At 40.1% G+C, this 24,399-nt stretch overlaps 1 protein-coding gene across 1 annotated transcript in view; it reads left to right on the forward strand.

Annotated features, from left to right (window-relative positions):
• Positions 1 to 24,399, forward strand: part of mtcl2 (microtubule crosslinking factor 2) — a 104,840-nt gene that overhangs the window by 69,733 nt on the left and 10,708 nt on the right. Inside the window, exons 6-17 of the mRNA XM_069659457.1 lie at positions 1,301 to 1,468; positions 2,230 to 2,383; positions 3,635 to 4,202; positions 5,264 to 5,561; positions 6,653 to 6,886; positions 10,034 to 10,171; positions 12,796 to 12,912; positions 13,288 to 13,518; positions 13,801 to 13,917; positions 14,025 to 14,192; positions 21,347 to 21,499; positions 21,876 to 21,992. Coding sequence (XP_069515558.1) covers positions 1,301 to 1,468; positions 2,230 to 2,383; positions 3,635 to 4,202; positions 5,264 to 5,561; positions 6,653 to 6,886; positions 10,034 to 10,171; positions 12,796 to 12,912; positions 13,288 to 13,518; positions 13,801 to 13,917; positions 14,025 to 14,192; positions 21,347 to 21,499; positions 21,876 to 21,992 — 2,463 coding nt within the window. The remainder of the gene's footprint in view (positions 1 to 1,300; positions 1,469 to 2,229; positions 2,384 to 3,634; positions 4,203 to 5,263; positions 5,562 to 6,652; positions 6,887 to 10,033; positions 10,172 to 12,795; positions 12,913 to 13,287; positions 13,519 to 13,800; positions 13,918 to 14,024; positions 14,193 to 21,346; positions 21,500 to 21,875; positions 21,993 to 24,399) is intronic.

The following is a 24,399-nucleotide window of genomic DNA, read 5'->3' on the forward strand; positions in this document are numbered from 1 at the left end:
TACATAGTTTCTTAGCACCTTCAGCTAATGGTTGCTAATGTTAGCAATCTTCAGATTTTATTTTGCTGTTTACCAAATATAACTTAGTACCTAAACTGACTTTATGACTTGTTTCTTATTATCTGGGCTACTGTACCATTATGCCATTAACTCATTACCATTAACCATTAACTATTGCTATTAATTCAAATATTGATTATTTTAGGTTTAAATGACCGCACTCGTTCTTACATTACCTCTCAAATACATAGTGTAACACGGATTTGCTTTCTCAGTCATCTGTGATCTATTTTTAGTCTTACAGTTGTGTATTTTGTAGGCCAGTGAGTCAGTAAATATTCATTTCAAAATCCAAACAACATCTGAGGGAAACCACTAATGACTGTGTTTTCTTGGGTTTTCTCTCTTTCCTGTGTTTTTTGTAAAAAGCTCACACACAAAAAAACAGCATGACTGTGATTTCACCATTTGGCAGCTAAAAGCAGCAAGTTACTCAAAAACCTCTTTGTCATTATCTTTTTATTTCAAGGCCATTTTAAACAAATTAAAAGCCAATTCATCCCAGTAAGGCTGCAGTTCTCTAATGGGCTGTGGCTTTTACTCAACTGACTAAAAGCACAAAGTTAATTGCATCCTTTAATGGCCAGGGATGATGTCAGAAAATCTCTGCGGTTTGAAAAATACACGTTCACTGAAAGAAATCATTGTGCGTGACCCCTTTGGTCTCAAAAGTTGAGCCGTTGGCCATCAGCAAGATGGATTTTAAGATGCAGAGTCCAGGTTGAGAAGCTCCATGCATGAAGTGATCTGGCTGCTCAGCTGCACTGTTTAATGCATTTATCCATCTGTCTGCAGCTTTTACTTTCTATTTATGTTTCCACCTCTGTCAAGTTCTCTCTCCATCTCTATATAACCTCTGTCCCAAGGAGGACTGATTAAAGTGCCCTGCTTTCTTTGTGTCTCCTGTCTGTATGTACAGTATGGTGACAGGTCAGATTAGACACACCATATCTACTCTCTGTGCAAGTTTAGAGAAGATATGTGTGTCTTTATCTCTAGATGTTTTTCTGTTAAGTTATTTTACATCCGTCTTTTTATATTTAACATATTACCCTATTGATAAATCTGTCAAAATCATTATCAGTGATGAAACCAGTCATTCACTCACTGGTTCCAGGCCTTAAATGTCAACTGATCAATGATATGAGATCTGTGTGCATGTCAACCTCTCTTGTGATGCAGCAGTTTTTGTAACAATGTCACCTCAGTGCTCTCTTCTCTTTCTGTCCCGTCACTGCAGGAGGACAGCTCCGACTTGAAGTGTCAGCTTCACTTTGCTAAAGAGGAATCAGCCCTGATGTGCAAGAAGCTGACCAAGCTGGTGAAGGACAGTGAGGCCATGAAGGAGGAGCTGGCCAAGTACAGGTCGCTGTATGGAGACGTCAACGCCTCGCTCACCGTGGAGGAGGTGAGGGGACATTTAGGAGGATGTAAAGACCTAGATATTCTGCTATAGAGCCATTATACTGTATATACACCGGAGCAAGAAGTTTGTCACTGTCAGATAGTGATTAATGAGCAAATTAGCACGGACAAATTAGCAGTCTGTGAACAAGGCCATGAAACAGTTTCTTAGTAGAGATCACTATAAGAAGAATTAAAAACTCTAAAAGGAGAAGTAAAAGGATCTTAAGCTCATATTTAGAGCTTTGAAACAGCCATCAGAAGTGTTCTCTGAAAGTTTAAAGCCTTAGTCTCAATCTTTTCTCAGCATTTAGCTCTTTTATTGCTTAATGTTTCTCTGAGAGCTGCAAAACAGTGCCTTCAGGCTGTTATGGTGCTCATGGTTTGTAAAATATCACGCCCAATGCCAGAGACGCCTGGAAAACTCTACAAAGGTGTAATTGTATTGTTTTAGAAACAGCCAAAATGTTCTCCATGGAGCTGATTTAATCACTCACGATGGAGCCATTTCAGTGACCAAAGCTGAAAACCAAATGTAAAAAAATTACTGAAAAGAGATTGTGGTCAATTATTTTCACACATTCTTACCTGTTGTTTCAACATTGAATATAAAAACAGTATTATAGTTGTAAGTATGACAGTTGTCCTTTCCATCCATAAAAGTGAAGCAGCTCTTTAAAACTGTTGCTTCTTGGCAACAGTCTTTAGCGTAAAAAGTTTAACAACGTTGTGAATTAACAACCCCCACCCAATCCTCACACCTAGGTTGCTGACTCCCCCCACACCCGAGAGGCGGAGATCAGAGTCCACCTGAAGCTGGTGGAGGAGGAGGCCAACCTGCTGAGTCGACGAATCGTGGAGCTGGAGGTGGAGAACAGGGGACTCCGAGCTGAGATGGACGACATGAAGGGACCACAAGGTTTTTTTTTTTTTACTCAACTTATGGGTCATCGGCCCATTTTTTTTTCTTTCATTAAGTACTTAGAGACAAAAGCTTCTTTGCAGGCTGAATTAATGTGTGTGCTCAACTGGTAGCACTGGCTAATTGGAAAGACGTGATGAAATGTGTGATTAAGTTGTAATTGTAAAATGTGTCCGGCACAGGCTGTTATCACTGATTAATGACTATGGCATTTGTACTGTTAGAAGAATAGCAATGCTCACCTTGACGGCTAAACTGTTGTGCATCTAGTTTGAATTATATAAACTAACTGACTTGGATAACTTGAAAGTTTGCAAAAGCTTCTCAGCATTATAGTTACATTTCATTTTTTATCAGTTCAAGTTATATTAAAACTAACACAAAAACAAAATAGAAATACGCTTATTTATTCACAAGTATAGCAATGAAATAAAAGGTGGATTCTGAAAGTATGTTGGAATATCAAGCCTTACGTTTTCATTCGTTCATAAGTTTCCGTATTTCAGAAATTAAAATGTTGTTACTATTTTTGAGGAGTTTTTCGCTGGTTATGAAACAGACTGAAATTAATTCTGATTACTCTATATGATCTACAAAAGCAACCAGAGCATCAGGGACAAGGTTGATTATTTCTATATAGTAATTTTTAAAGCCTGAAACTGCTGGTGGGGGGTAGGTGTCAGGCGAAGCGCATGCTGCCTTTGTTTACATTTTCCAGGGCAAAAATGTAAAGTGAGTGATACAAATGACTGTTAGAGAAAGCAGGATAAGATTTTTTTGTTTGTTACCACCACTTAAGCATGTAGAGGACAAAATCAGCAAAGAGATAAGAGGTACGGCTTTGTCCACGTTATGCCAAAATCAACAATAACTGAAAGTTCCACACAGGAGCTTTAAGATCTTTGGTAATCATACTACTATGACTGATATGCAACTTAAAATTGACCTGATTGTTAGGACAGGTGCTAATTCTCTTCTTTTGAAAGTTAGATGAGAAGATCAGTGGCACTTTCATGTCTGTATGTCAAATATAAAGCAGGCAGACAGTTAGCTTAGAAACAAAGAGGAACAGTCTTTTTATCAACCTGCCAGGAAACTAGTGGAGACTTTAGTAAGTAACAGATAAACCCTATTATTAGCTTCTTTTTTTAATATTTATAATATTCTGTGGTTATTTTATACACTTTGCTGTTTTAATTTCCCCTTGCTTTCTAAACTGCTTTAACACTCATTGTTTCTTTTCCCTAGATGGTCCTCAAGAACTCTCTGGTGTTGGTGGTGGTCTGGGGGCAGGTCTTGGTGTAGGAGGAGGGACCATGGTACTTGGGGGAGGGGCTTCATCCGAAAATGTTATGGAGCTCCAGAGACACCTCCAGTTTGTGGAGGAGGAGGCGGAGCTCCTGAGGAGGTCTCTAATCGAGATGGAGGAACAGAACAAACTCCTGATGAATGAGATTAACCGCTATAAGTCCGAAATCCCACCGCCAACGAGCACACTATCGTCCAATTCATTAGTGTCACTGACGGACGGCCTGCTCAACGACAGCCCGGTGCACTCCATCCAGGAAGGGGCGGTGCTTATCAGCACAGACGCCCCGGCCCAGGAGGAGGAGCTCGGATTGGCGAGGCTACAGATTGGAGAACTGAGCGGGAAGGTGAAGAAGCTGCAGTATGAGAACCGAGTGCTTCTGTCCAACCTGCAGCGCTGTGATCTGGCCTCCTACCACGCTCCTTCCTCCTCCTCTTCCTCGTCACTACGACTTGCTCTGGAGACAGATGCAGAGGCTGGAGACTCAGCTGAGTGCCTCCCCACCAGGTACTACTATATTTTACAGTTTCGGTTTTTGGGATAATTTGTGGTTCTACAGTGGCACATTTATTGATAACCTCATTGATATGTTCTAAAAAGACCCCTGTGTTAGACATCTGATCATTGAAAGTCAACGATGTTTATTTTTAATTGGGTAGAATTCAATCATTTAACAGTCAGTGACATTAATCTTCCTCCAGTTTACTACGTACAGTATAGACAAAAATACACTCGGTAAAGAGGTACAGGTAAAAAAACATGGTAAAGTACATTTTTTCTCCCACAATTGTGTTTGGCCAAATATCACACTTGTTAACAACTGTATATTAATTTGACAACAATCAGTGAGTCCACCCCATCTCTGTCTCCATCTATCTCTATCAGGATGTCTTGACATGTTTATCCAGTGCAAAAGTTAGTGAGGAAGCCAGCCATAGTATCAGAAAGGCTGCACTGAGGCACAGCACGCAATTACTCATGCTTTGAGCGAAATTGTAACATCAGCAAAACCTACAAACAATGATGAGGAAAATTCTGATGTTTTCCTTTTAGCTAAGTTGAGATATTTCAACTAAAATCAGTCAGTGGATCTCTAAAGTCAGAAGGATTCATTCTCTGGGCACTATGAATGTTTAAATTAGGGGGTGAAGAGACATTAGCAGGACCCCTGACCCCTGATTTTGAACTATAATAGTGCTTAAACCTCATGACTCACACAGTATACTTGAGACTTGAGCTATAGGGACTTGAGAAGCTACCCATCATTGCTTATCAGTAGTGAACTACTTTGAGATTTCTTGACCCTGGAAACAAAGACTGACAAAATGCTTTCACCACAAAGTCCATTAAGAAGCTCTTCTGAAGCGTGTAAATGAAAAAACAATAGGATGATGAGCTGTGTAAGACTTATGGTCATTTTGTCACAAAACGTGCATGCAAGTGATCATTGAATTATAGATTCATTTTTGTGAGCCATCTAACGCAAATAATGAACTTTAAATCCTAAAGTTTGACCCAACAAAGGATGACAAAACTAAATGTGCTCTCTCTCTCTGTATTTCCCTCAGCCCGCCCCACCGCAACGAGCCGGTAGGGGGTGAGAATGACGCCCTGGAGATCAAGGAACAGAAAAAGAACATCGAGGACAACGCTTACGCAACAACCTCACTCCCCGAGTGCCTGGGGCAGAAGGACCATGATGCCTTGCTGGCCATGAGGGACCAGGCTCGCTTGGTTTCCACAGCGATACAGCTCCTGACCTCCCCCGAGTCTAACTGCCTCTCTTCCTCACCATCCATCTATCACAAGGTTTGCACCGAGGCTGCAGAGCCGTGTGACCTGGAGAAACCTCAGCCTCACAGCCAGGTACATGTCCTGTGTTTGGAGTTCTGTTGTACCTCAGTCCTGTGAGAAGAGAGAAAAGAAACCTCTATTTAAATACCATGCTGATGTTTTATCTATCTTTATTAAACCTACTAGAACTGTAACGATGTAACATTCACTTGTACAAAACCACGGACAACGCAAAATCTATCTATCTATCTATCTATCTATCTATCTTATTCCTTATGCAGTGATGGATATAAAATTATTTTTATATTATAATATAACAGAAGGACAGAAACTATTATTTTCTTTACTCAAATAATCTCCGTTTTTTTCTGATTTGATCGACAGAATAATTGTTGTGACTATGAAATGAAAAACGTATTTTAAAAAAATGTCATAAGCCAAAGTTGACCTCTTGTAATTGCTTACTTCGAAAGACCAAAAGTCCAAAACCCAAAGATATTCAGTTTACAATTATTTAAAATACAGTAAAGCCGCAAATTCTCAAACTCATACAGCTGACACCAGATAATAAGTGTATTATATGTAGTTATTTGTAGATATAGTCACTTTCACTTTCACTATGAATCGATTATCAACGTTGTTGTCAGAGGATCATGTTGCATTATTATTTAATGATTAAAAAGGCCACTTCTTTGTGCTTTAGAAAAAAGAAATTGTATTTTCTACTCATCCCTTCCTTCATGATGCTCTACAGGACAGACGGTTATTGTTAGTCACCGGAAAAGTGTTTTCTGATGATTCAGGATGAGAAGTCACCAAAGCTGTTTACTGAATGAGTTATCTGTCAGGTCTATGTGACTTCCTGTTTACAAGCCTTTATTTATTTCCATTAAGTCACTATAAACCCACTGTAATTACCTTTAAAGGGCAACAAGTGATCTTTTTGTTTCTATATTTCAAAGAAGAGGAAAACAAAAGTAAAAAACAGTCGCAGTGACTAATGTGTTTCAAATGTATCTTCTGCTTTGACGCTTTTTCTTAGACTGACTGTTCAGCACACTACATTATCAGCCTTACAACTTGTCAAGTTAAACCAGCAGTTATCTCTCACAGCCAATAATGACTGATTTTTTAATAAATTCTGTTATTTGTTTTGTCCCCAGATTTCCGAGCTGTCTGACCTGGCAGACCGGCCTCTGGTTGGGGCTCTGACTAGCAGGCTCCAGGCCCTACATGCCCAGCTACAGACCTTTGTTGAGCGGGTTGATGGTGTGGGTAAACCCCCAGCAGCAGGAAGGGACCTTCTGGTGGAAGGAGCATCTCCTCTGGGCTCATCATGCTCCTCCCTCCCCTGTTCTGCAGACAACCTGGATGGACTGAACACTGCTGAGAAGAAGGTAAAAGACAAGAAACACAATTCTCCTGTTCACTCCTTGTCACTCCTGTCTCTTTCATTTTTTTTCAGTCCTTTTTTTAAGCTTTTGTTTTCGTTGGATTATTTTCTTTTGTCACTAGTTTGTTTTTCTTTTCTTCAGTTTTATGTTTGGTCCACTGCCTTACCATTAGTTTGGCTGAGTAACACTCCCAATCCCATCTGGACATGCTGCTTTAGTTTTTCTTCACAGTGGAGAATGGATTTACACAGCAGGCTCAAATCTGATGTAGCAGACACTTTCTTATAATAAAAACAAACAAGAGACTAAGCGAAAAAAAAGAAGTGAGATAACTGAATATTCATTTTGGCTCTGCAGTCGATTATCAAGATTCATTAAGATCTGTTTATACGAGAAAAACAGCTTTTTAACACTGTTGGCTAAATGCTAGGGATTTAAAAAGGGCTTCCAAAGCAGGCATAACATCAGCAGAAAGCACTCTAAATCCTTTTGTCTGTCCACTTCTTATTCTTACTTATCCCGAAATACTTGACACATTGCCATTTAGTGACAAATAGAGCTTTGCTGTATTAGATGAATTCCGATTTGAGCCTCCAGTGTAAACCTCTCAACACAATGCCATCCATGTCCTCTGCATGCTGTTAAATTTACTCCTAACCTGGAATTGAGGTGTTGCTAAAGGCCTCAAATGGAGCCTGTTTGTTGCATGGACATAGAAGATTTATGAAGGGCAACCTTTATTGATTTAAATATTTATCAGCATACAATACAACCAATTTAACTTAAAGTCTAGATTTTCTTCTAATGTGGTTGAGTAATATCAAATTTAATTTAAAGTTACATGTATATCCGTAGTTTATACACATTTGAGCTGTAACTGAGAATGGTATCATGATAAAACTATTAATCATAGTCCAAATATCTAAATGTAGTTTGGTTTGAAGTGATAATCTCGAAGATTTTCTGTTAAGTCATTATATATTGCTGAATTAGGTAACACAATGGTGATTGAGCCTATGGCCCACTGATGAAAGCCTTTGCATTTGCAGTATAACGGACTGGGTGTCTGCTGCGACTTTCATAGAAAAAATCAAAAGCAGCGCCCAGTTAGTGACGCGTTTTCCATCACCCAGCAGTGGTTGGTCTGCCAGAGAGGGTAGGCGGAGCTAAGCGGCTGCTTTTCTGGTCTCTGCAAGTGTTGTGAGTGAACAGTAATCTACTATGGCTGAACAAACAAAGAAAGGATCGATGACTACAGATACAACTTCAAATATAAGTGAAAATCCAAAGAAAAATTAACCAATTTGGCGCTCAGATGAAGGCAAACAGTCTAAAAAGGAAAGCGACTGTCAGCAGGAAAAAAACAATAGTTACAACAGGAGCCAACCGTGGACGTCACACACGCAACACTGTCTGGATATCTGGGAAGTGTGCTCCCACAATTATCGCCATAGGTGCCACCAAAGAGAACGAAACTGAGATCTTCGAGATTACCATTTTCAATATTGTATTTAAAAAAATTCAACAGATGTGGTAATGGTAAAAAAGGTAAAGGCTAGTATTTGATGTTGTCCAGTTATTTTGGCTACTATAAGGTCCTTCTGGACTGCAGACTCTCAGCACTCTGCTGTGAATGAAAGCCAGTGCCTTTAAAATGACATCGTCTGGTAGTTATAACAAGAGCATTAATATTGATAGATAAAACACTTAAAAATTGCTTGTATTGTAAAACCATAAAATCCTGAGTCTGAAAACAAATCAAACACCGCAAGTTCTTGAAATCCATCATTTGTTCAGAGATTCACCCTGGATAATGTTTGAAAGGGTTGCCCACAGAGACAGTGAGCCTGGTCTAAATAGATTTCCATCATACTTCATAAATCACAATTTAATTCTGAAATGCTACATTGGGACATTTTTGGTAAAGAGTTTTTTGGTATTGTCAGTGATTTACAACTCTGTAATAGTCCAGATTAAATTCAGCATATCATCATTAAAGTTACCAATTTGAATCAGCAGGAACATTGAATTGATACTTTATAGCTTCCTTTTCTACTGTAATGTGCTGGCATATTTCCCCTGGCCTTTGACTGTCAGGATCATCATTGAAAAAAGATTGATCTGATAAGAATCCATAATTCTTAGTAATAAATAAAGTCATGTAAGAGACTCTTTTTGTTAATAGTCAGTTTTTTCTCAATAGACTTTGGACAATTTCTTAGTTCTTACAGTAGCAGCTTTTTCTATTCAATCGTATCTAATTTGCTTTGATGAAATAATACAATATTTTTAGAGAACACATTAAATGTTTAGACTCCATTAGAGGCCAGTTCTGAGTCCCAACACCCCTCCGATCTCTCCTCCCTTTTTCCTTTCTCCCTATCCTTTCTGCATCCCTTCCTCCTTCCCTCTTCCTCTCTGCACGGGCACCATAACCGTCGGTTTCTGCACTCCACCTCCATGTCCCACTTCCGTGTCCCACTCTCAACCTTTCCTTAATCCTTCTTTCCCCTGACTCCCCCTTGCTCACCTCACCTTTCCTAACATCGTTCCTGCTCTTTCTTCTACTTCTCCTTTGTTTCTGCTTTGCTTCACCGTCTGCACTCGTTTCTCCCTCTTCTCTTTCACCCCTTCGCTCTAACCTTTCACCCTAACCTTCTTACTCCTTCTCTTGCCCTCCCATTGATCTTTTCTTCCCTCTTTCCTTCTCCTTTTCCTCCTCTGTCTCCCATTGCGGTTTCTCCCCTGTCTCTCTCGTCTTCCGACTCTTCAATGTCCTTTTCTTTCCTCCCCCCTCAGCCGTTCATTCTACCCTCCATCCTCCTTTTCTTCCTTTTCTCCACTCTGTCCTTCTCCTCTCTGACCAAGCTCTTTTTCCTCTACATCCTCTTCTTCGTCTTGTGAGATCCATACTCAACTATTTCTGTTTTGTTCCTGTTTTTCATTTTCTCCATGTTGTCATATGGATGGACGCCATTTTGGTTGAATTGTTTTTATTCTTATTGTTGTGTTTGTTTGTCTTGTTTACTTTTCATTTTTATCAACCTCATCATTTTTGTTTTTGTTCCACAATTTCCCTCCCTCTCTCCTCTATTTTTTTTGTTTCTTTGTTTGTTTTTACTTCATTAACTTACCCATGCATGCATGCAGCAGCCTGATTATAGGGACCAATCAGAGCCGGAGGTCAAAGGTCAAACTGAAGAGAACAGCCAATCAGACAGCAATGAGACGCAAACACAGGAAATCAGCCAGCTCGAACAGGGAGTGAAGGAGACAGATGATGCACTGGTGAGTCGCTCAAAATCACAATCATTCACATCTTGACAGGCTTAAACATTCACACCCAACAACTGCAGGAGCCTGAAATTTCAGCCCTCCTCCATCTTACAGCTGACAGCTTGAAAATGCGTCTCCGAGAACCAAACATCAAACTGAAGCCAGTTTTTTTATATTAAATATTTCTCTTTCTCACTTGTACACACAAACACTTCAACTTTAAGTGTTTGTTTGTATTATTTATGTAAGTAAATCTTATACAACCCTTACTTATGCACCCCCAAAATTGACTGTAATAGCCATAACAGCCATAACAGCAAGCAGCCCTGCAAACCTTTATTAAAGGCTTTCTTTAAACACAAACATAGAAACACCTGCATGCAGTAGGCAGAAGTTACTGATGTGGTATAGTGGTGGAACCTCATGGTAGCAACACAGTGCTGAAAACAAACAAACAGTGACTTCACCATCAGATGTGGGACTGACAGGAAGAAAAGACCTTTGTTCGGTTGACCTTTTCCTGGCCTGTCTCCATGGTAACCAAGGCTGTGTGTGTCTGCATCTTTATGGGAGCTGGAGAGGGCGGCTACGAGAAGAAAATAAAATGACAAAGAAATCAACAGGAGAGATTTAGATTTTACTCATATCTTACTGAATGATACAGTTTGTTTTAAACAGTAGATATTAAAGATGATATAAAGTGTTATTTGTCCATTTCTGGCAAATAACAGTCCGTCCATCTGGCGAGCACTTCCGGTTTGCTAAATATAGTCAATAAGTAATCACAACTTCTCTATGATTACAAGACTCCAGGAAGCTCTGCTCAGTTACTGCACCCAGCTGTAGTTTACCAAAGGATAGTTACACCACACCTTCAGACAGAGTCAGGCTAGTTATTTCCTCCTGTCAGTTATTGTTATTATGAAGCTAGTGCCAGGAGTCGATAAGCTTAAAATAAACAGTGAAACACCCATTAAAACACCTACCAGCACCTGTGAAGATGTGGTTTTAAGGGGGTTTATTTGCTGAAACTATTTCTATGTGGGCACAGTGGCACTCTGGGATCTTGCACCTTGAGGAAGCACAACTAGCAGAGACTCACTGTGCCCAGTTGCTGGTTGCCGGCCCATACTGGTTTGTCTACTTAACTTTGAAAAAAGCTTCCAAACTTAATGCTATTTGACTCCTGGCTCTTTAGCTAAGAGGGAGTACCCTAAAATAGCAAATTTTTCTTTTGGTTTGGTATGCTTGGTAAGCCTTTCTCAATTACACTGTAAAAAAGTATTTTAAATTGATTTGGCATTCTATTTTTCAAATGTAAAGGCCCCCTCCAGTGAAAATCAAGTTTTTTAACCTTGTAAACATCTCCATGTGGTGTTTTTCATATGCTACAAGACATATCAGGGACAACATAAGCAGTCGTCACCATGGTAGGGCCTGTCTGCTTTTAAACTGCAGTGTACCAAGGACAGGCTGAACAACACGTTTTCAGAACATCAACGTCACAAACCTAAGGAGCCAATCCTGTTAATGGACAGAAAAATCACTACTGACTACTAACGTTAACGTTACTACTACTAATTATTACATTTCAAGCTAGCTAGGTTTCAAGAAGTTGCCCCTAACGATGACAGAGACGTGTTTTGTTTTTTGCTGTAATTTTACTGAAGGAGAAACGTAGTACCTAGTGGGCGGGGACTTTGAAGATTCAGGAAGTTTTAATGAGGGAGAAGTAGGAGATGCCTTGGGAGGATTTTTGCAAAGTAATTAAATGTATTTTGCAGAAAAAACATATCACACACAATTTCTTATTTCAAGCCGAGCATTTTATATGTCTTAAAACATGACTGGAGCTGGTCTCTAAGGAAATGAAAAAGGATCATCTACCAACGTCCTTGAGCTCAGAACTCATTATATTTCTCGACAATAACGTCTGATGAGTGGTTTTATCACATCGCATTCAATTACACATATTTTCTATCAGGATGCTACAGAGGCAAATGTTGCTCATTTTGCATGAACACCTGCCATTTTTCCACAGAGTGAGTCATTTTGAAACAGAGGTCAGTGTAGTTTTTCAGGCTGGCAGGGGAGGCTGTGAACGACCGGGTGGTGTTCTGGGTTGAGGGTGATGGAGGGTGATGGAGGGTGATGGAGGGCGATGGGGGCGGAGGCCGAGCCCAGTGGAGGGTGAAAGAGGACATTAATGGTACAGCAGTGGGTCGATGGATCGCACTCACTCAGCAGCCAAATGAGGCATGGGAGAGTGCATGAGAGGAGGTTTGTGTGTGTGGACGTACAGTAGCGTGCCGCAGCTGAGGTGTGATTTAAAGGGTGTTCTAGGACAAAACTGCCATGTCATGTTCTTCTCACACTCAGCTGTTTCTCTCCTTTTTATTTCCTTCTAACTCTCTCTTCTCTACCTAATTCTCCTGCCATTCCTGCCTCCATTTTTGTCCCTTTTTTTGTTACATGAATGTCTGCCTACTTCCCTCTTTTATCCTACTAACCACTGTTTTCCAACCCACTGCTCTTTTCCTCCTCTCTTTCTTCTCCTCAATTTTTATTTTACTTCCCTCAACCCCTCTCCATCCTTATCTTCTACCTCCCACTCATCCTCTCCTTTGTCCCCTCAGCCTTCCTATGACCTCCAGGCTGAGCTGTCAGAAGCAGAGAAGTTTGGTCTCAGACATCAGGAGGAGGTGGAGAAGGAGATGCAAGCTCAGAGAGAAACTACTCTTAAACTCACACAGGTCAGTTTGCAGTAATTGATACTGACAATACATACAAACTTAGGAACTAAACTTGTAAACAAAAAACTTTAAACTTACATGGACACACTGAAGAATGTATAGATAACATTTTTTATGTTGCTTAGTCTATATTTTATTTTTTTATGTGGTTACGTATGCTGTTAATCTTGCTGTTATATGCTGTAGGTTCAAACATAATGTTTGAAATCCTATGTTTCAAAAGTTCGAATAGCCTCAAAAACAGACACAACTTTAAGGATAGACAACCAGAAATGCCTGGTGTTTGGCAGTTAAAAGATTGATGCATCCATAACCTGTCTGAGCAAACAAAAACTTCAAATAGTTTGGTTTTTACATATTGTCTTTCCCTTGCAGCTCCAGGAGGATCACCAGAAGGCTCTGCTCCGTCGGGACTTCCAGCTGCAGAGTTTGGGCCTCCAGGCTCGACTTCATCAGAAGCTGTGGAGCCAGGAGAGGACTCTGCTGGTGCAGGAGTCTCAGCACCTCAAACAGGCTTTGTTACTGCTCAGCCTCAAACTGCGCTGCTTCCTCAAACAGTGGAGGCTGGGCTGCAGGAAAGATGCGGAGTGGAAAGACATATTGGAGGTATGAGCATGGAAAGGAAAATATATTTTTCTTTTTGTAAGAGTTGAAAGTTGAGTCTGTACTTTTGTTTAAGTAATGATTTCAAAGTTTCAAAGGAAATCTCCATTTGTCCTCAGAAATGTTGGAATGATGACATAATGTATTTTGTTAAATTTTAAATATTGCAGTTCTATAGAAAATTAAACAAATGTGCCGATGCAAATGTAAAAACTTACATACATAATGTTAAAGGCAGAGATAAGTGATTGGCAGGTGAACCTGTTCTGTGATGGGTTTTTTTAGATGAACAGCCTGAAGGACCTCTACCTGCTGTTGGAGGAGGACAACCTGACAAGCCCCGCCCACCAGACAGACAAGAGGGCTGCTGCAGATGAACAACCTCTCAGCCCAACGATCAAGGTAGGTAGTGACACACACATATACACACACACACACACACACACACACACACACACAAGTAGTGTCGCATACACATTCTTACATGCATTAAATGTCTTTACCTTCAGTCTAGCGCAGTGAGCAGCACCTTGGCAGACCTGAAGGTGGCGCTGCAGGATCTGAGCGGAGAGTTGCGACAGGAGAGACAAGGCTCGCAGGAACTCACCCAGCAGTTCGCCAAGGCCAAGGCATCATGGGAGGTGGAGAGGACCGAACTGAAGAGCCTCATCACACAGGTAAGGATGGATACTGTAAAAACTACAGAAACTAAAAGAGGCAGGAACACATGTTTTAAGTGCGAGGGATGTGCTCCAACAGGAATCCAGCAGTGTTTGCATTGTTGTTAGAGTTTTGATTATTTCTTGTGGAAGATTTCTGTTAGTGCTGTTTTCCCCATATTTCTGTGCACCAGTCAGTATTAAGCAGTAACTTTGGTTTACAACAGTTGGGTTGTTTGCAAATGTTTCCAGGCAACCATCAGTCAAACAATTAGTTTTTTTGTATGAATAATAATAGGATTTAATTAGTGCTTATTTAGTCATTCTGAATGATATACTGTAGAGAAGTACCGGTACTTTATATTTGAAACCAAGCTTTAAAAAGTAACAGTTTAGTGCTGGTTTAGCTCAGCGGTTAAGTCTGCAGGCTATGTACAGAGGCTACAGTCCTTGATGCGGCGGCCCCAGGTTCGATTCCTACCCTCGGCCCTTTGCCGAGTGTCATCCCCTCTCTCTCGTCCCCTGTTTCCAACACTATCCACTGTCTGCTTTTAAAATAAAGTCATAGAAGGCCAAAAAACGTATCTTTGAGAAAAAGAAAAGTAGTAGTTATACAGCGTACATTACGCAAAACCCATCAACTTTCATTTTTTCTTATTTTACCCTTAACCTTTGCTTGGGACAGGAACCTTAACTGCAGTGTTTATTGCTAAAAGGAGATGGAGACCTTGATGCAGCCAGGTTATAAATTCATGCCTCTCCTTTTATTACATATTCTACGACCACTATGTTGTCCATTAATCACATAGGCTAATCCAGTTTCCTTTGGTTGCTCTGCAGTTTTGAGAGTGAGGAGACATATGTTCACAGTAAAAAGCCTTTAGACGCTGAGAAAATTGGGCAAAGCTAAATTAATTAAGGACAATAAGAAAAATTAAGGCCGTGGGACGACTAGGTATATGGCCGTCACGGTAAATCAGTGCATGAGCAATTGTCTATTGACTACAGAGAAGTTACAACAACCAATTCTGACAAGTCAAACAAAAAAACAAGCTGCTTACAATCTGTGACTTCTGCTTGCAAACTTTCTAGCCTGTGCTCTTTGCTGGCATGGGTGGGCAACAGAAGGATGAATAGAGAATGATTTGAAGTGTTTCTGCTCTGAAGTGGCCAATATTCATTCACATAGGAGGTCAATTGCTACCTCTCGATTTGCAGGTGGCTTATTGTCCCTCCGAGCCTTTTATTCCTGTCTGTCTCTCTGTCTGTCTCTGTCTGTATTTCTACAGTCTGTGAGTAATGGTTTTAATATTTTCCCTCCTCTCCTCTATCATTGTTTTCTGTCTGTCTCATGACAGCAGCAGAGGCAGTAATTGTCTAAGTGTTAATTAACAGCCTCTGAGATAGAACACAGCCTGTGTGTTACTGCCCAGTAATTGAGACAGAGAGAGCGATAAAAGAAAAGAAAGAGAGCAAAGAGATGCCTGTTAAAGGTTGGCAATTAGAAAAGGCCTTTCATGTGTTCCTACCTGGTCCCTGTTTGTGTAATCATTGTTGTGATTTTTTTCATACTTTTCAAGTCAATATATAATATAAGTCAATACTCATCCCTCCTGTGGATGTGGTAACCTGACATATCTTATGGCTCATATGGAAATATTACATTGATGAAAAGTGAACCACCTCTAGATTTTGGGCCTGTTCATACCTGTGGGTTAACTTTTGAAGATCTTTAGGTAACTAGTATGAACACAGACTGGAGCGCGTAGGCAAAAACATATGTTATGTTATATGATATTTTAGTGCTATGGCTTTTGTCCAAGTAGCTTAAAGTTTTATATCTATGCCATCATACAGTATTTCGCATATTCGGTCAAATCGTTGTCAACATTAAGTTCACCCTAAAACCACATTAGAAAATTATTACATTAGTAACACCTTCACAAATCCATATTGTAACTCTAAAGCTTAAAGCCAGCCTACAAGATGAATTTTACACTTATACATACAACATTTTTTGTTTTTTTGTTTCATGTAAGGGCATTTGGTGGCAGTTCCTCAGAATCCAATGTCAAGAGCAGCTCTTTATAGGAGGAAGTCAAACAGCAGTACAAGGAGGTAGACCAGAATGCAGTGTAGCATCATGAAAGTTTATTTATTCAGTTTGTTGAAGGCAGTCTAGTAAACAAAGGAAGTCACACTGAAGTAGAAGCAAGAATAAGAAAAAGTTGTGTACTTCAGAACACATTGAGCCCAGAGTGTATCACAAAAGCAACCACAGTTCAGTCAAAATCATTGTCTGAAGAAAAAAATACCAGAAACACCTAAATCAACTGGACTTTGAATATGATATATATATATCATATATATCTAAATCCATACATTTTAGAAGTTCCTGTCACCTAATCTTATAGTATAACAATGCAAACAAAGCAAAAGGAGCACAATATAAAAGCAAAACAAAATATTATAGATGTTAAAGGAAAATTATTTTTAATAGTGTAAGGCATATCAAGTTTTCTATGTCTTTAATTCTCAATAATCTAACTTGATTCATTTGGCATTATGCAAACTCAAATCTTGATCTCAACGCTAAATTCTAAGACTTATATTCCCCTTTTGTGAAGTCATAAATGTCCTCACAAGAATACCCCCACACACTCACCACCCTGTCATTAATCATCGCCATCATCAGAGAGATTCTGCCCTTATGCTGTGGTTCCAGATCATTTGACTTCTGACTGGTCTGGCAGCCAATGGGAGGTGAGAGCAACGTTTCACGGAGATGTTCTGCATTCCCTGAATGTGACGTGCTGCAGGGTTTCTTTAGATACAATTGAAACAAATGTTTGCGGTTTAATCAAAGATTGAATCACCTGGCGGGATTTATTTTTGAAAACCAATTTATCATGCTGAATATTGCACACGCATAAGTGTCACATTATGCTGTGAAATGTTCCACACTTTCATGCCATCATCAGCTCTTTTTTGCCCAGTAAACTAGCCGTTAAAGTGTGTGCGTGTGTGTGAGTAACCCTGGCCTAGATGCCACAGCTGGAACCTCTCTTCTCTGCCAACAACGCACACTGTAAAGTATGCCATTAATCTGCCCTGGTGGTGTGTTAGTGCGCGTTTGTGAGTAGACATCCACTAGCCAGCCGAATCACATCTGTGCCAAGGCGTCCTGGCAGCGTGCCACGGCTTCTCCAGCTGTTGCCTTGTCGAACAAGTCAACTCAATTTCAAACTCTGTCCTACCCGTCACATTGCCTGACAGGAAATTATCTTTTCCATTCAGCCTCGTAAACAAACAGCGCCAGGGAAGTAGAGACGATATCCAGATCCGTGAAAGCAGAAGTACAACACATGTCTGCTTTTTTTCTTTGGTCAGTCATCCATCCTGACTGCAGGACACGTTGCAAAGACCTGCTGTCTCTGTGACGACACAGAGTGAACAGCTGGAAGCTCTGATCGATCGCTCATCACATGTGTTGAATCCACTTCATTCAAGAAGAGGGGATGAAGTTAGAGTGGAAGAAAAAAATGACTCAATTGCAGATGCAACTCAGTATTCTATGAGTCCTCATGTAAATTGCAAACATGGTAATTTACATGAGGACTGAAAATGACTGTCGGAAAAGAAGTGTTTTCTTGTCTTGTTGGAGCTTAAGTTTGTATATGCTTAAAAGCAGACACACTCGCCTCTTCTCATGCAAGGCAAACCTGGCCATGTGTGATTTATCAGGCAGTTAACATACAGTGGAATTCTTGGACCTTCCTGCGGTAAAGAAAACTGCTGAATCTACCCATTGTGTAGCATCCTTAGTTTTCAAGGGTGGTTATGGAGCCTTAATAAGTCCCCATGTAAATAACCAGCTTCTTGACGCTGTTGAACTCTCGTCTCTGTCAGATAGTTGCTGGTGAAAGGTCGTGGGCGAATGTGAGTTTGCATCTATCTGTAATGTCCTGATGTCTTGTCCTGACGAAGGTTTTTACATAGTCCCGCCTGAGTTGTGTGTCAGGTTTGTGTAAGTTTGAGGTAGTTTTATAGCCTGCAGGCTATGCACCCATCTTCCTTAGGGCGAAATGACCACAATCCCTGACTGCTACAGTCAAATGTCGAAGTGTCCTTGGGCAAGACACTGAACCCCAAATTGCTTCCTGTGGCATTGCCATCGGGTATGAAATCCATAGATCATTAACTGTCAGATGTACGTCACTTTGGACAAAAGCATCAGCTTAATGAAATTATAACATTGTAACATTCTTGTAGATAAAAATAATAGTAGTAGTATTGTACATCCTTTTTTATTTGTTTGTGGTAAACATAAAGTATATCCAAATAATATTAATAAACATTAATAAATGGCTACAGATAGAGAGGGGCGAGATTGAGGTTGAAATGTGACTTAAGAGCTTCAAATTTAAAGACACAGCACACAACACAGTCAGCTGGTTACATGGCTGTATTTACCATCTATATCATCTGTGTGCATTATATAATATCTAGGCTATGGTTTTATTTATAGACCTGATTGTTGTGGTTGCTGCTTGCCCAAGAATTAACAGCTGATGGTTGGTATGTGGTACTGATAAGATAACAGATAATGTATGCTTTGTTGCAAAAATCTGCTCCAGGCAACTGATATGCTACTTAAAAAAGCACATTGTGCATCACTTTTGTTTCTAGAACAAAGTCATTTTCATTTGTTGCAACAGCTGTACAGTGATAAAATATTCATCCCTTTTCTGGCTTTTTAATATTCAGTTTTTTAGGTGGAATAATACTTTTTATTAAGCCTCTAATTGGTATAATGATAAAATCAATGGATCCAAAGATGAAAAACATTGACTTCTGCCTCCTGACCTTTCACTCTCCACGTAAAACAGTGTGAGATTAATTGATTTGCATTCCCTTATCATCGTTAATAGCTTACAAAGTCAGATGCAAGACAAATGATGAATATTTTACATGAGATTTCGACGCATTTAAGTTTAACTTAATGAATAAATCTCTGCTTTTATATTCAAGGTTTTAGTTGAATAAATAGAAGTAATTGAAATTGCTAAATGGTGAGTAGCGAGTCATGAAACAGACGTCTCTAATCCACCAATAAACGCCAGTCATCTACTAAAATCGCCTCCCTCTTAATGCATCAGCAGTAAACCTTGTTAAGACATGAGGCTCGTTAAGCCGCGTTCCTCATTAACGATATACTCAGTTGCCATAGGAGACGGGAGCTGGGCTCAGTGTGCGTGTGTTACACTGTGATTGGCTGCCAGGCTGTTCCATTAGCACCATATACAGACGCCAGCGCCACAGAGCCAGAGAGAGGCAGGGAGAAGATTGATGGGTCTGGAGTGTGTGTCTGTGTGTGCGTTTGTTTGTGTGTCAGAGTGTGTGGGTGCCTTTTTGTCAAATTGATGGACCTGCTAGTGTCAGTTGTGTGAACTATGACGGTAAGACAGAGGAAAAGGGAAAGCAGAGATGCTCATAAAAATTGCAAGCGATCCCACCTACAAGCTCTGTGACAGCGTGCCAGATTTATGGAGAGCGAAAAAGGGCGTGAAAAAGCTCAAAATAGAGGGAGAGAATGCTGTCATGAGAGACGAGGGGTGAGAAGGATAGAGAGAGGGGAAGAAAGGGTTAGAAGTAAAGGGGAGAGAGGAAGGAATAGCAGGAGGGATCTTCGAAGTGGAAAAAAGCAGCAGAAAGTTAAAGAGAAAATATTCTGCACTGTTCATATCTTATTATGCCCTCACCTCAATATGAACATCATTCAGTATTCAGTATTTCAGCTGTTTGGAGACTTTAGATTACCCTCTATTCATGTGTTGCCTTCGAAAGTGTCCATGAAGTCATTTATAAAACTGTCCTGCATGAGGAAGAAACACGAGGAGATGCTGGGACTTCCCATAAAAAGCCTCTTTGTAGTCAAATGAGTCAAAGATGTATTTACGATAACTAGTACTTATTTGTGTGGTATGTGTTTCTGTGTGCGTCATTGCAATTGTTTTTTTATAGAAAGCGTGTCCATTTACTAAAGGGCAGTGCTGCAGCAACTTTTTAATATGCTTGTACTTTGTGTATTTCCACACTTCTCTTATACTCACCAGGGAATATTGAACTTCAATTTTAGTGTAATAACTAGTTTACTACCCAGTTAATTACATTGCATTCAAAATATATGATGATCTTTTTAATAAAGTTAATATGTGTAGATGAAATGACTCAACAATATTTTGAAAACATTGGTGTATTGGTTCAGCCATATCACAATAATATTTCTTACAAATTCATGCATCAATCTTTTAACACAATAAAAAAGCCCTACTTTATAATACGGTGTACATTCAATTTAACTTCATTATCATGCCAAAAAATGCTGCATATTTTAATTAACTTCTGCTTGTGTAAAATTCTGAATTCTGAATCCCTTTTCTGCATCTGATTTCACTGAAAAATGATTAATAACTAAAAGTATTACAGTTTACAGAGCAAGCTTTATTCATTGTAAAGTGTCATTGTCTCTCTGCATAATGCTGGTGCTATGAGTAGCTTTGCAGCTGCCTAGAGTAGCCTCCTTCTCCTCCACCAAGTTGGCCACAGTCATGAAGAAGATTTAGGCTAAATGCACTGACAAAATGTTTCAAATAGTGTTCTTTAACACAGCCTGCCAACAGGTGCCCCATATCACCCAATCACTGTCAGTGCAATGAATCCCAGGTCAGGTCAGGCCATACCAAATGGCTCACAATGTCTGCTCCACCTGGCAACACACTTGGGTGGAATAGCAAATTACAAGTTACCACCATGCAGATGATGATTAGTGTTGACATACCGTGTTATCTCTTTCCAGGATGATTCCCAAATTAAATAGCTATTTAAAAATGTTGCTAACTTGTAATCAACTTTATTGACAGACACTTGAGGCAAGTGCACTGCACTTTATGTTTCGGGAAAAGACTGGTCTGTTTTTCAAGATGTCTGTATACACATTTCTCTTGCACAAATTCACAAATGTGGAAATTAATTGTATTTCATGGTCACAAAATATCATTTGAAGTCCTTAATGTAATACAGCATGACTTGTGTATTTTTGTCACAAAGGATTTAGGATACAATTGGTGTAACTTTTATATTGACTATGATCTGTGTCTTTCTCCTTCCAGCTTGAGACCAAAGCAGGCAAAGCAGCAGCAGCTCTGCCCACCACTGATGCACTGGAGCCTCCAGACCTGAAGGTGGCGCTGAAGAGGGAGCGTGAAGAACACCAGCATCTCCTGGCAGAGTCCTACGCAGCAGTGATGGACCTAACTAAACAGGTATGTGTGTGTTTTAGTGAATGTGGAATAAGTAAAGTTAGATGGCAAAGTTATTAAACGTAGATAAAGAAAATTGTGTTGTATGCAATTTGTAAACAAAAAAAAGTCTTACGGTCTTTAAATGGCTGTTTTTAGATTATTGTGGATAGATTTAAAGTTGGGCAGTTTCATTGCCAAATTATAAAAATGTAAGAGCCTGTAATCCAATTTGTTGTGTTAGCTCAAGGGTAGTTACTTTTTGAACATTGTCCTGGTTTTCGGAAATTCAGCCGTCATATTCTGCTGGTGTGCGCTCCACATCCATCTTATTTTTTCCCCTCTGATGTTTTCCTTCTTTATTTGTCTCTCCGCTGTGGCCGACCTACGAACCAATCAGCTTCAGATCGGAGAGAGGAACTGGGGCAGAGAGAAGCTGGAGCTGCTGGAGAGGTTCAGCCAGGAGAGAGCTCAGTGGGAGCAGAGGCTGAGAGAGGCCACAGCACAGCAGGGGAAGGTATGAGGAGCTACATGATTAAAAGTGTGTGTGTGCATGAGGGAGAGAGAGAGAGAAATGTCAAAGATGAGGAAGAGATAAGGAGAGAGTATCTTGGGATGATAGAATCTGACAGGATGGGGTTGTATGTCTTGGATAAAGAGGACATTTAAAGTATATTGATTTTAAGAGAGCATCTTCCAGCTGAGCCAAAATTGAGTTCTACTACACACAGCATGCTATTTTGTTTTTTGTTTTTTTCAAAGGGATGGGTAATTTTAGTTTTCTGTCCTTATAACTGACACATGTTGCCACAAATGTCATACCACCTGAGTCATAACTCCATGGAATCAAATTCCATGGACCAATGCCTGCAAGCTAGTTCGGGCAGGCAACTCAAGCTGCACTGATTTCAAACTTGACATGTGTTATTCTCCACAATCACCTGACAAACACTTCCTCACGATTTAGCTCTCTATTTAAGCTGCAAAATTTCCGCTCTCTCCCTCTGCTCTGTCATTGCCACCGTTGCTCTGCACCAGCACTGCGCTCATACTTTCAGCTCCTCCACCAGCCCCGCATCCACCTGCAGGCTCCTGCTAGGGGGGGTTTAAGATATTATCTCATCACTCCTCAAAATTATGTATGTAAAATAAATGTGCGAGGAGTGATGAGGTCGGAGCCTAGATGGCAAACACAAGCTATGTTCTGCTGATGCAAAAAACATTTCAAACTATTACAAAAGTGAGGTGTCTTTTCACCTATTGCATGCACACCTTACATTGTGCAACTGCACAATACAGACCAATCAGCTGCTACTGCTAGTTTTTGTCTCTTATTGAGAATATGATACATGTGTTTCTAGGTCTCTTATACAAATATAAACTCAACCTTTAGTTTTTCCAGTGTTTACAGTAACAGTGTTCTGTTACTAAAACTGGATGTCCAAGATTGTACTTCAACTTCTCAGGAGTACCTTAAGCAACACACCTACGCAGCAGTCTAGTGCTACCTACCTGGTCAATCTGTTGCTATTTATGGTTTGAACACAGTCTAAGAGCGAGAAAGTGATATTTTCCAGTTGAAAAAAGCCTAACATCTACTTTTCAAACCCTTTTATAAACTGGAATATTGCTTTTTGTTTGACAAAAAAAAATTTGCTCCGACATACAAAAGCCTAATCTTACATTGCATCTGATCAGCTGAAAAATCGGAGTACTCTGTGTACTCCAGAATTCACTGCACTACACTTAAAATGACAAAATATTCTAAAAAGTTGACCAGCTGCTGTCTTTAGGGCCGTATTTTCCTGTCAGGAAACTTTGCTGATGCTGACAGAAAACCAACAGCCTTTAATGTGCATAAGGTAACAGTGGTTGAACTGAGGTTTAATGTTACGTTCACTCTCCAGAAAAACATGGTCGGTCTGATTATACACCAGAGCAGACACGGCCAAGCTGCTGCTTCATGTCAGGGCTGTAGTGCGATTGCATCAGTTTTTAAAGTGGTCATTACTCATAGCTTTTTTTCTACAAATACACACAGACATAAAGACCCAAATACAGTTAGTAGGTCAGAACTCCTCCACCTCTCCCTTCTGTCTGCTGTCCGTGCTTCCTTTAAGGTTTCTCACCCGCTTTCCTTTCCAATAATTCTTTTCATTGCCCTTCTTGTCCATCTGCCTCCTCTTCCTTCCTCCTGTTTGTCTGATAAGTGTGATCCCGTCTGACTCCTTCCATTAAGGGACTGTGTCCTCCATGGAAACTTGGCAGGAGGCCGAAGCTTGTCATACTTTAATTCACTCTGTCTCAGTCTCTCTGACTGTGTCTGTGTCATGCTCTGACACCCACAAATCTAATTTACTATCTGCTCTGCTTTTATCATATTCTTGGGCCTTTCAAAGACTTCTGACATTTGATTATAGTGCCCCCATCTGGCCGGTTAGTGTAAAGGCAGCCAGCTTTTTTTCTGTTGGACTTAAGTTAGTAAAATAATCTGTTAATGTTGTGAATCATTTTAGAATTTAATTTATTTAGATGCAATTTAGAACAGATGGTGGGGCTGATTGTGACACAGGGAGGCAGGGATCAATCAAAGCCTAACTTACTACTCATATGCTAACTACTATTTTATTTCAGTTAGTTGTGCGGCTCCTCAATCTTTCCAAGCCTCACGTACCAAGTGCAGAAGTCCTCTTTAGGTTCAAGTAACCCAGTGATTCTGAACTGATGTATATTATCTATCTGTCTGTATATTGCACACATCCAGACTGTCTGGTCTGCAGTTCAGTGAGTTGCAGGGGAAAGACCATCAGTTTGTCTGCACAACTAAGCGCATAATCTGCAGATGCCCTTTTCTCTTCTTCAGCTCTCTCTCCTTTGGTTTCTTTCCTCTAAGGGGAAATGGCTTCAGAGTGTGAGATCAAGAG

The sequence above is a fragment of the Semicossyphus pulcher genome, unplaced genomic scaffold, assembly GCF_022749685.1.
Source record: "Semicossyphus pulcher isolate SPU_LCO1_2020_fin unplaced genomic scaffold, fSemPul1.0.p SCAF_13, whole genome shotgun sequence".
NCBI classification, from domain to species: Eukaryota; Metazoa; Chordata; class Actinopteri; order Labriformes; family Labridae; genus Semicossyphus; species Semicossyphus pulcher.